At 39.2% G+C, this 12,440-nt stretch overlaps 1 protein-coding gene across 2 annotated transcripts in view; it reads left to right on the top strand.

The window, feature by feature from the left end:
* The window catches only part of CAP2 (cyclase associated actin cytoskeleton regulatory protein 2), a 136,906-nt gene that overhangs the window by 21,139 nt on the left and 103,327 nt on the right, over positions 1–12,440 (top strand). The window contains exons 2-3 of one of the 2 annotated variants that reach the window (XM_081245988.1): positions 6,576–6,697; positions 10,445–10,545. In XM_081245988.1, coding sequence (XP_081102114.1) covers positions 6,577–6,697; positions 10,445–10,545 — 222 coding nt within the window. In that variant the 5' untranslated portion in view covers position 6,576. The remainder of the gene's footprint in view (positions 1–6,575; positions 6,698–10,444; positions 10,546–12,440) is intronic. The other variant, XM_081245987.1, reaches the window with a different exon arrangement.

Genomic DNA, 12,440 nt, shown 5'->3' with positions numbered 1-12,440 from the left:
ATTATTTCTGCACCTTTGGCCTAGTGAGAACTTGAAACCAGCAACCTGGAAGACTTAGCTCTTTTATTAACCTGAAAATGTTACCAAAGGAGCATTTACCAGTTTTATGAATTTGCCATGGGAGATTTACAAAGCTCTTTGGACAATGTGGAGTTTTTAAAATTTTGAAATCCTAAAGAAAAAGGAGCTATGGAAAGCCCAAATGTTCACATTAGGGGGAGCAAGGGTGCTCTTTCAAATCACAGGAGGAAGCCACTGAGGGTTTCAGTGGGAAAAACTAATCTAGTATCTCCTTTTATGTTTTTTTATTTTTAAATTTTTAAATAAATTTATTTGTTTTTATTTTTGGCTGTGTTGGGTCTTCGTTGCTGCGCATGGGCTTTCTCTAGTTGCAGTGAGCGGGGGCTACTCTTCGTTGCGGTGTGTGGGCTTCTCATTGTCCTGGCTTCTCTTGTTACAGAGCATGGGCTGTAGAGCGCAGGCTCAGTAGTTGCGGCGCACGGGCTTAGTTGCTCCGCGGCATGTGGGATCTTCCTGGGCCAGGGCTTGAATCCGTGTCCCCTGCATTGGCAGGCGGATTCTTAACCACTGCGCCATCACGGAAGCCCTAGTATCTCCTTTTAAATGGAAATTTCTCCTGCGAAAATCTGGCTTTCCGCCTTATCTAGGATTATGCCGGTGAGTGGGCAGGTGAGGGAAAGGCAGTGAGTGGTAGCCAATTAATTAGTCAATCAAAAAATATTTATAGAATTCTCCATGTGTGCGGCAGCATGCAGACTCAATGGGAGATACAAAGAAAGTAAGATACAGCCTCAGCCCATGAAAAGCTAGGACTGGTCTTCTTGGGAGGCAAGGTGTGCATGTGCTAGCAGAAAAGATGGCACGAGGCAGTATTTTAACTGGGCAGTCTGGTAGATACCAAGTGTGTAATACAAATAGGCTGTTATTCTGGGCTTATCACCATTTACTCTGTGCCATGGTGTGCCAACTGTTCAAAAGCAGCTATGAAAGCTGCTTTTATAACTGGTTAGACTGAGGAGTTAGGGCCTTAGCAGACCCGTTATCACTGAGCATAAGATGGTTTGGTTGAGAAAGTATGAAGGATGAAGGAGTGTTTTTTTTCCAAAAATGGCTCCACAGAGATTATGCTTGTGTCCTTCTCAGAGGACTATTTAAAAGCAAAAGAGTCATTATAAAAATGTTCAGGGGGGAACTTTGTGACTACAAAATTACTAATTACCTAGCAAAATTTTTATTTTATAGTAAACATTACACACGGACTTGAGAAAACTCTTTTAGAAATGTTGGAGGAATAAGTACATGGAAGAGGAAAGTGAAATGTTGAAAAAAAAATAATAAGGGTGTACTGACCTGAAGTTTTCAGCTAGTCATTTCCATTGGCCAGATCTAGATGATTGCTTAACGTTTCAAGTACATGAAAAGTTGATGTAGTGGTATGTAGACCTAACTATTCCCATAAGAGCAATGCAAGATGGGATATCTTCATGACAGTGGCTAACATGTTTGTCACTGACCACGTGCCAGATTTTTTATGTTTTTACATGCATATTTATAGCAATCCTATGTATAGGTAGTACAAAGCAAAACAAAATTAAGCTCTTTTCTCAAAGTCCCCTAGCTAGTAATTCCAAAGCCAGGGCTCCTCTATACTACCCCAGTTAAATATAAGCAAAGCAATTGAGACCTTATAAAAAAGGTTTGAAAGTGTGGGGAACTCTCCCTTTCTGAAAACTGCTGTGAAAAAGGATAGAAATACTGTTTCTCTTCATGCTTTAAGTGTAGTCATTGGACATTGGACATAAAATTGGACAACGTTAGGGACTAAAATATCTGTAATTTAACAGTGGGTTTTATAAGATGACCAGTGAAGCAAAAAAAAAATTTTTTTTAAACAATAACAGCTACCTTTTTTCCTAGGAAATTGTTTCTAGAACACCTTATTATTACAAGACAGTATATGAGAAAATACTGATTGGCTATATTCTTACTGAAGCATATGAAGTTTTTGTAAATGTATGCAGTTGATGTGAGAGAAGTGTGAATTCTAAATAGGTAGAATGCTAACTTCTTTATTTGAAAAAAACAAACTTGTTTTATAAACTCACCCACAGACAGACAATATGCAATTGCCCGTTCTCCAATCCTTTCTACACTCTTGAAAATCACTTACAAGAAAATATTTGACCAACAACAGAACATATGACCTTGAAAGTTCAAAACACTGGGGATAAAGAGAAGATCCCCAAAACTGGGGATAAAGAGAAGATCTTCCAGAGAGGAAAACACAGGTTACATCTAAAGGTTGAAGAATCAGAATGGCTTTGAACTTCTCCACAGTTGCCTAGGAAGCTAGAAGAAAATGGAGTGAAGCCTTTTATTTATTTAATTTTATTTATTTATTTATTTATTTTTGCGGTACGCGGGCCTCTCACTGTTGTGGCCTCTCCCGTTGTGGAGCACAGGCTCCGGACGCACAGGCCCATCGGCCACGGCTCACGGGCCCAGCTGCTCCATGGCATGGGGGATCCTCCCAGACCGGGGCACGAACCCGTGTTCCCTGCATCGGCAGGCAGACTCTCAACCACTGCGCCACCAGGGAAGCCCTGGAGTGAAGCCTTTTAAATTCTGAGGAAAATATCCAGCCTAGAATTCTACACTCAGCCAAACCAGCAGTCAAAATATAGATATTTTCAGACTTGTAAGGTCTCAAAACAGTTGACCTTTCATGTACCTTTCTTCAGAGGATAATACTCTTCCTGGTTAAAGTCCCCCGAGAAAGAGGATGATATAGAATCCAAGAAACAGGTGATCCCACACAGGAGGGAGGGCAGGTGGAGGCAGAGCCCAGGTGACAGGCATGCAGCAGGCCTGCAGAGCAGTCTTGCAGTTGGAGTGATTCTCCAGGAGAGATGCCTCTGAGAAGAAAAAGCTAAGAAATGCCAAACGTGTTTGGCCCTTTGGAAAGGAGACTTATAGAACTGGGGGAAGAACTTGGAGATGAATAATTACTTAAGTACAAAGAAAACTGAGAAGCTGAACGACATGGCTCTAGGAAAACAGGTTGTGCAAAACATGGAAGACAATCGTAGCACACCTCATGACTCAGCTGTGAATAATCATAATTATGTTAACACTGATGATCGGTCCCACAAAAATTGTGATATAACACTATTGGGAGGGGGGGACAAGAGGAAATATGCATTAATGTGCTGGTGGCGATTGGGCAGTAGAAAAGTATACCCTCATGTTTTTGGTGGGAACTCAATGGATAATGCCTAAAACTGAAGAAAATAAGCAAGACAGAGATAGAACCATGCTATTTAGAGATAAGGAGGTAATTACTAAAAGAAACAGCTAAAATAATTGAACATGGTTGACTTTCAAGACAAAAGAATGAAAGGAGGCAGTCAGGGGACTGTTGTGTTTTTGTGATAAGCCTTGTAGAACTAGACTCTGTAAATTCTGTGCATTCTTTGATTTAAAAAAAAAACTTAAAAAATGAAAGGGGGAAATTCAAATAAAAAATGACAAGGATGAGTTACACTTCCCATTAGAAAGAAACTCAAAATACTCAAAAATTAATACAAAACAAGGAATTAAGATTAATCTCAAATATAATTTCCTAAAACATTAAAAAGAGAAGGTCATGAAATTCTATGTTCCTCTCCCTTTTTCTTTCCACCCATCCTCACACTCTGGTCAAATGTTTGTGTTTATTCTCGATTAGCTGTAGGTTATAGGGGAACCTCAGCTTGGGGTTGCCTTCTACTTGAATAGGACGACTAGGAAATCTGGAGGCCAAATTTGAGCTGCATCATCTAACCCAGTCTCTTGATTCTCCAGCTGTGTATCTGGCTTCTCTTTGCTTCTCCTCAGATTCTTAGAATTTCTTACATCCAGCCATACTGCCATATCCCCCTCCTCTGTTGGCTTCCTGATCCAAGCTCATCTGTCTGTCCACCTGGCCCCGACTCATTCCTTAGCCTGACCTTGCTGCCTACATTTGCTTTGGCTGCCCTATCCATTTCCTCAGCCTAATTCTTAATTCCTGGCTCCCACCTCCTCATCCAAACTTGGGTAAATCCACTTTGGAAAACCAAGGCGAATGGAACCGCCTGGGAAGAATTTGGAGAATCCACAGTTCTGTCCTTTCTTCATTCTTGAGAGCCTGGCTGGCAGCTGAGGGCACATGTGGGGGGAAGTGTGTGTGTGTGTGTGTGTGTGTGTGTGTGTGTGTGTGTGTGTGTGTTGAGAGAAGAGGGCACAGCTGCCTTGGACTGTGTCATTTTCCCTGGGAATGCTAATGTGTATTTTTGATATCCTGGTATAGGCTTTCTTTTATTTGTTCTTCTGTGTCGCTTAGAAACTGTTCTAAAATTTAAAACCCAGAGGCATCTTTCCAACTTGCATGAGCTGTATTTTGACCTCTTAAGAGGCTGTTGCCAGACTTTAGCTCCTGGTGATTTTACACGAAGTGACATCTGATTCGCTTTTAGACTGCATTCCACCCCAATCTGCCCAGCCCTGCAGTTTATGGGCTCACTCCTGCTGTCTTTCAACATATGGAGCACTATTAGATAGTGTGAGTTTTAGTCTTGTCAGGGAGGCTGATTAAGCCACAGTCAGGGACAGCAGTCCTATGTGTGAAATGTACCAGGCCTTGCTGAACAGCTCTGGGAGTGGCTGGAGGTGGCTGGTGCTTCTCTGTTGGGGGACAGGGAGCTTGCTAACAAAGCAAACACATTTTTTTCTATCACGGGCTAGGTCTGTGGTGGTAACATTTGGCACGTTGAGTAACAGGGAACATAGATAACTGTGAACAGATGGGCAGCTATTAAAAGATTTGAGGGGCTTTTATCATTTCTCAATTGGCCTTCACCTACCTACAGGATACCCAGTTCCCTTGTAAGATTACGTAAAGAATTCAATTAAATTTCTTCTTCCTTTTTTTTTTTTCAATTGCGATGGAAGCAGAAGCTCTGACGTTAAGAGGAAAAGAATAGATGAGAAACTTCTAATTTTGAATCCCCCTGGGATTAGATGCTGATTTCAGCTGCGCAGAGAACACTGCCCCATATTTTGAAAGAATAGCTGCTGGCAGTTTGAGAGGAGATGACTTTCCAAAATAGACAGTGAACTCCCCCATCCGTATCTGGTGACCATCTGACATTTGGACACAGAATTACAGAGCCATCCACATGTTTTGATATGTATAACCTTGCTTTTAAAAATGGCAATGGCAAGTCATTATTACGCTTAAGCTCAAAACTAGCGGAATACAAAATACAAAAGAGAAATGCATTACCTTGTTCCCAGCAGCAATAGAAAATATTTACACATCTTAGAGCAATAAAATTTCTCCATACTCTGGGGCAGTGTTGTCTCTGGTGCAGGAGCGTGCTAGTCCTCTTTGGCTCAGAATGATACTAGGAAAGTTCGTAAGAGTGAAAAGGACTCTGGACGCTGATTAAGATGAGGCATGTTTCCCTCTCTCTGGAGCAGCAGCCTGATTTGGCCCAAACCAGTCATAGGTTGGTATGGTCAGAGTTATGATACCTGTACACTGGATCTCATGAACCTGGCCAAATTAGATTGGGTTCCATTCATCAGAGGTGGCCTTAGTAACATTACAATCGAGAGCCAATAATTTTAAAGTACTTGTCCTCAAGCTACTCAGTGTAGCTATCTATAATAAAATCTGTTTGGAAGCAGGAAGGATAGATACCCAGCCCCACTTTTATTCTCAGTCCCTTAGCTTCAAAACCCATTTATCCCAGCCAAGAGTGCTGGGTAAATGAAGATCCCTGTGTCCAAAAACAACCCCACCTAAGACTAAATTTTTTCTAGAAATAACTAGCAGCAAAATTTAAATTATTTTAAATTAAAACTTCCACCATTCAGAATAACTGTAATTTAATTCATCAACAAAAATGCTGGAACAAATTATAATTATAATAAGTAGAAGACAGCTCTTGGAGGGGCTGGTCTCTCTTGCCTGCTAAATGATGCAGTTTGATAAACTCATACTTCTGTGCTAGGCTCTTTGGTGTAAGGTAACTGAGTAAACAAGGATTATCAGTGGGTTTCGTGTCCCCTGGAGAATTATACTTTAACAGAAAGAATTACTGGAAATAGTTAAAATATGCTGTCACCATTTAGCAGAAACGTTGGTAATATATGTTCAGAGGCTTTTAAGTAAATACTATGTATAAATTGTATCATAGAACGAAGAAGCATCCAAGGAGACGCTTGATCATGGTGTAAAGAGAATGAATATTTGTGTATTGCAATATGATGCTTGTAAACATCACTGAATTGAATAGAAAGTAAGCTCAATATAATTTGTTATTTTTTTTCTGCCCCAAGTTTTATGGGTTTTTGTTTTGAATTTCACCTATTTTCCTGACATGTAGAAGTACTCTCTAGGTAATTAAAGCCATAGCCATTCTGAATAATTTCTGTTTTCCTTCTTGCTGATGTTAAGTTTAATGGTGTCAGCTTGCTAATCCTTCCTGATGCTCACATGGCCTCCATTTGTGCCGGTGTTTTCCTAGGATGGCAGAGATGCAGGGGCTTATGGAAAGACTGGAGCAGGCTGTTGGTCGACTGGAGTTGCTGTCTGCAGGGTTACACCGGCCTCCTGGGGACTGTGGGGAAATTAATGGTGTCAGCGGAGGTAGGGCCACAAACTGTTGTCATTACTGATCTCTATGTGGGTCACTTAATTTTGTCCCCATCATTTAGTTCTCATGAAATATTTCTATCAACTTTAACTCCCCTACTGCTTCCTTTATATGTGACCGTGACATTAACCAGATGCAAGCGATCCCTGAAAAAGAGAAAGAGAAAAGGAAAAAAGTCTCAACCCACAAGCCACAAAAAATTTCCTGTATCTGCGCATGTTAAGAGCATAATCCACGAACCAAATGTCATTATTCTTTTGTTTTAATGTTTATGCTACTCTTCCACACTCAGTGACCAAATATATTATCTAAGTAATTATCAAAAAGAAACTAATGTTCCTTATTAGAATGTAAATTGGAAGGAATTATCATTCTGCACATTTTAATTTTAAAGAGAACAAGTCATTAAATTTAAGGACTGCAGTTTTAAAGGAAGAGAGTCTGATGTGAAGCCAAATATTACTTCGATGTAACATGACCACAGCACATTGTTTTACTTTTGCCTATTCCTTACCAAACACGTTTTTTAGATTATATGCTAATACCACACTTTTTAAAAAAGATCTTTAAAATTATGTGATCAAACATATAAAAAGTTAACTACTTCTTTAAAAAAAAATACCATGCATGGCCAGCTCTCTAAGTTATCTACAGTAATTTTTCCAACTTCTTCTTCTCTAAGGTTGCAGATTTAGCAAATAAAAATACAGGATATCCAGTTAAATTTGCATTTCAGATAAACTACATTCTTTTTTTTTTTTTTTTTTTTTTTTGCGGTACGCAGGCCTCTCACTGCTGTGGCCTCTCCCACTGCGGAGCACAGGCTCTGGACGCACAGCCTCAGCGGCCACGGCTCACGGGCCCAGCCACTCCGTGGCATGTGGGATCTTCCCGGACCAGGGCACGAACCCGTGTCCCCTGCATTGGCAGGCGGACTCCCAACCACTGCGCCACCGGGGAAGCCCTATTCTTTTTTTTTTTCTTTTTGATTAGAAGTGTGTTCTGAATACTGCGTGGGATATACTGCATGGTACACACTTATTCAAAAATTTATTCACTATTTATTTGAAATTTAACTGGGCGATCTGTATTTAATTTGGCAACTCTATTCTTGTCTCACACACATTTCCTCCTTATCTGACCCATTTTGAATTTTGTCAGGCTTTTGGGGCTTGAGAAAAGCCTTGGGGAAGGGGGGCTTCAAAAAGGCTTTCACCAGGCAAGAGCCACATTGGTGCTTCTAGAATTTCAGGCGTATTTGGAGCTGTGCCTTGTATTACGTGCCCTGGGACAAAAATTACTGTGTGAGCACAAATGCACAGGCTGGTTTTTTTTCTCCCCCGACTCCGAACATAATGCTTTGAATGAATTGAAAGGGGGTGTTGTTTAAAGAAAAGCTGCCAGGGGCCTGTAAATTTTTTCCGCATCAAATGAGACATATCTATGATTTCATTTTAAGCCTCTTTTTGTTAACCATGGAGTTGGTATATGAGATTCAGTAGACTTTATTTGTAAGAAAATATTTTCATGTTCTCTTTAGTAACTTTGTTTCCTTATGCCTTTGGCATCAGGTGATCAAAAGACATTTCTCTGAGATTGCTGCCCACAAATATAAAGCCTGTGAATACATAAAGTTAAAATCCAACTCCCAGGAGACTGTGTAGTGTTGCTGAGTAAAAGGAAAAAAAAAAAAAACTCCAATAATTTGAACCTCACTTACACAAAGAGGTAAAGACACTTTGTACTTTCTTCAAAAAAAAAAAAGAAAATTAATAAGTTCAGCAAAATTGGAAGGCATATAATTAAATTACTTAAGTATTTAAACATATATTTTCTAATATAACAAATCATTCCAAACCAGTTATTAAAGTAAGTTATCTTAAAACAACTTAGCCAGCAATTTATTATCCTATTGATAATATGAAATGAAGAAGGATAATTAGTAAAATGTCTGAATGATAGTCATCCTAAAACCTTTTACTTATCCTAAACAACATCACTTCCGTTTCTTCTTAATTAGTCAGTTTTGGTGATTTCCTAAATTCTCTTTTTAACAAATCCTTAAGGGCAACCTCTCACCTTAAATGTAAACATCACCATTACAATGATGTTGTAACTAAAGTTAATTTTTTTTTAATTTAAAAAGAAACTTTTAGAAGGAACCCAATCCATTACAAATCCATAGTATGCACAGATCAAAGAACTGCTTTATGAGACTGTTGTTATAATGTGTTTTATAATGTGTTTTTCCCCCGCCCTGACAATCAGGTGAGTTTGACTCAACAGTTGAAGAAATATTTTCACGCCTGCCAATTGACAAGCACTATGACAGGTGCAGGGGAATCTAAGATGAATTATACACAGTCCTAATCCTCCAGCATCTTTGGTCTCGATGCATTACTGTTCAGGGCCTCAAGTGCTTTGACTAAGAGTTGCCCAAAGGATGCAGGCTGGGGAGAAAGACAAGTCATTAAAGGCTGCCCGGAGGAGGTGTGAGCAGAGCTGAGTGATGAAAGGCAATTGATATTCCCTTTTATCATTGTCCATTCTGCTGTGTAGAGGCCTCCATCATGTTTGAAGAGCTTTCTCCCCCTTTAAACACCCAGCAGAGACCTCTCAGACCTCTCCCATGGCAACAAGCAGGTTTATCTGTTTCCAAATGGATCCATAAGGAATCTTCGGGTTTACACCCCTTTTATGTTATAGGAGTTGGTACATACTGCATTTTGAATAAGTCAGCTTCATTTGGATAAGTCAGCTTCAATATCCTGCTTAGAAGTTAGACCGTAGGTGCAGAGAACTGTAAACAGCTGTTTCTGTCACTCTTTTGGAAGTGTTGAGTCAAACTCACCTGTGGAAATGGGCAAGTGGGAACCAGGGAAGAAGAAGGAAGCTTTACCCTACGCATTTATGAGCATGGATGTTCCTGTCCAGTATAAGAAAGGGACTCCTAAGTTTGGGTTTGGATTTTAATAGCCTGTACTGCTGAATTTCTCAATATTATCTTTCTCAATATTAGGGACATGCAATCAGGGACTTAGACAAAAATTTTTTTGTTAATTAAAAAGCAGGGAAAGAAATGCAGAGCACACCAGGTTGGGCCATTGTCAATTCAGGTTTTATAGTAATTTGGCAGATCAACATTCACTATGGATTAGCTCACCAGGCATTTTTATGCCCACCTTTGCTGTCTGTCCTCCCCTTGGGAAGTGAAGAAGGAACAAAATGTGTGAAATCAGCTTGCTTTTCCTACTTGCCCAGACTTCGTTATTACCTTTTAATTGTCCTGAATAATCTTGGTAACTATTTGCAAGGTGATTATAGCACCTGGACAGGTCGGTATAGAAGAACGTACACTGGCTTTGGATTCATAAGGCGTGTTCAGTTTTTGGATCTGCCACTTATTTGGTATAGAGCTTTTAACAAGTCATGTGTTCTGTTTGCGTCTTCATTTCCTCATCAGTCAAAGTGTGACAGTGCTACTTACCTCATAGGTTTGGGGGAGAATCAAATGAAATGATGTAGGTGAAAGTGCTTACTCTGAAGGATGAAAAACAGGAAAACACTGTTTTCTTGAGCCATTAAGAAGTGTTTAATAAGTACATATTGGGTGAATGAATGACTTAGTGAATAGGAAGAGAACGATATGAAGGACATTAAACTTCCATACTACTTATGGCAAAGCAGTACCAGCTTTTCACTAAACTACCAGGGAATGACAGAATGTTCTTTTTCCAAAGGTATGGCACCCTCGGTGGAGGCCTTTGATAAGTTGATGAACAGCATGGTGGCTGAGTTTTTAAAGAAGAGTAGGATCCTGGCTGGTGACGTTGAGACTCACGTGAGTACTTTCCTCCCTCGTTCTCTGTGGAAAAGATGACTGCTATTAAAATTTTTTTAAAATAATGATCATAACAAGGGTTGGTGAGGGAATGGAGAGATTGGGACCCTTGTGCACTGCTGGTGGGAATGTAGAAGGTACAGCCAGCATGGAAGAGAATATGGCGATTCTGTAAAAAATTAAAAATGGAACTATCATATGGTCCATCAATTTTACTTCTGGATATATATACCCAAAAGAATTGAAAGCAAGATCTCAAAGAGATATTTGTATACCCATGTTCATAGTAGCATTATTCACAATAGCTGAAAGGTGGAAGCCACCCAAGTTTCTGTTGACAGATGAATGGGTAAACAGAATGTGGTTTGTACATACAAAGGAATATTATTCAGCCGTAAAAAGGGAAATTCTGACACATGCGAAAACATGGATGAACCTTGAGGACATTATGCTAAGTAAAATAAGCCAGTCAGAAAAAGATGCTGTATGATTTCATTTATCTGAGGCATCTAGAGCAGTCAAACTCATAGAAACAGAAAGTAGAAGGGTGGTTGCCAGGGCCTAGGGAGAGGGAGAAAAATGGGAACTTGTTTAACAGGTACAGAGTTTTAGTTTTTCGATGCCAACTAAACTCCAGAAAGAATTCTGCGGATCTGATGCACAACAATGTGAATATACCTAACACCACTGAACTGTACACTTAAAAACGGTTAATATGGTACATTTTATGTTGTGTGTATTTTACCACAATTTAAAAAAAAATGCAGCCAGAGGAAAAACAAAGTCATAGAATTCAATAATCTCTGGATTGGTAGAGACTTTTAATGATATCTAGGCCAGCCTCCCAGTTTTAGACACCTTTTATGCATTTTAAAATGTTTAGCATCCTCCCTGAGGCTAGTTGTTATTTGCATGCATTTTATGAAAATCTGAAGTAAAAGCCAAACCAATTAAAAACCTAAAAGAGATTTATGACCAGGTTTTTATTATTTATTTACCTTTGTTTCTTGCAAAGGATTGAATTCCACATCCATCTGCTTGTAGATTTCTCGGCAATGAGAGAGTCCCGGCAAAATCATTTTTAGTATAGACTCACGGAAAATCTGATTCTTGAATAAAGTTGTGGTTTCTGGTTAAAAACAAACAAACAAACAACAACAACAACAAAAACGTATAAAGGGATTCTCCTTCCCCAGTTAGACTGTATATGCAACCCTCAACACCAGTCTTCCAGGGGATCTGGTGACTCAAGTTATACCATTGGTTCCAGATTTGTAATTAAATAGGTGCTTATCTCATCACATTTGCAATGTGTTTGTTCACCACATCTAAGAAAAATGAAGATTCTTCTCATGGCCTCCATTTTCATTAAACATACCTGCTGAAATACTCATTGGCAAAAGAGAGGAAGCGCTGATGTACAAGAGTTCTAGAAAAGTCTGTGTAGTAAGACACATTCACTTCTAATGTGTCACAAAGCTCTAGAATTGCTCTGGTCTGTTCTTGAGCTTGATGTTTTTGTTTACAGAAACGTGGTCTGTCGTAAGGTAGTGGCTGAGCTTCTTATACTGAGTCATGATAGTACCTGAAGGCTAACATATAAAATGGAGTATTACCCCCAATACACTAAATGAGATTCTTGAATGATTAAAGAACAGTGTACTCTCTTGAACACTATTACAATAATTATTATATCACTATTATTACCATTAATATTGACATTATGCTTCTGAGGTACACAGTACATTATAATTCTTATTAGTAATAGCTCACATATTTCTATGTAATTTTTTTTTACTGGGGAATAATGAAGCCTATAAATATGTATATTTAACTTTGCATTTAAAAAATTATAGGATTTGCATACTAAGTAAGTCTCTTCAAGTTACATAGTA

The sequence above is a fragment of the Mesoplodon bidens genome (assembly GCF_964165515.1).
Source record: "Mesoplodon bidens genome assembly, chromosome: 10".
In the NCBI taxonomy this organism is placed as follows: Eukaryota; Metazoa; Chordata; class Mammalia; order Artiodactyla; family Ziphiidae; genus Mesoplodon; species Mesoplodon bidens.
Note: the sequence above shows the minus strand (reverse complement) of the source record. Positions and strands in the feature narration are given on the sequence as shown.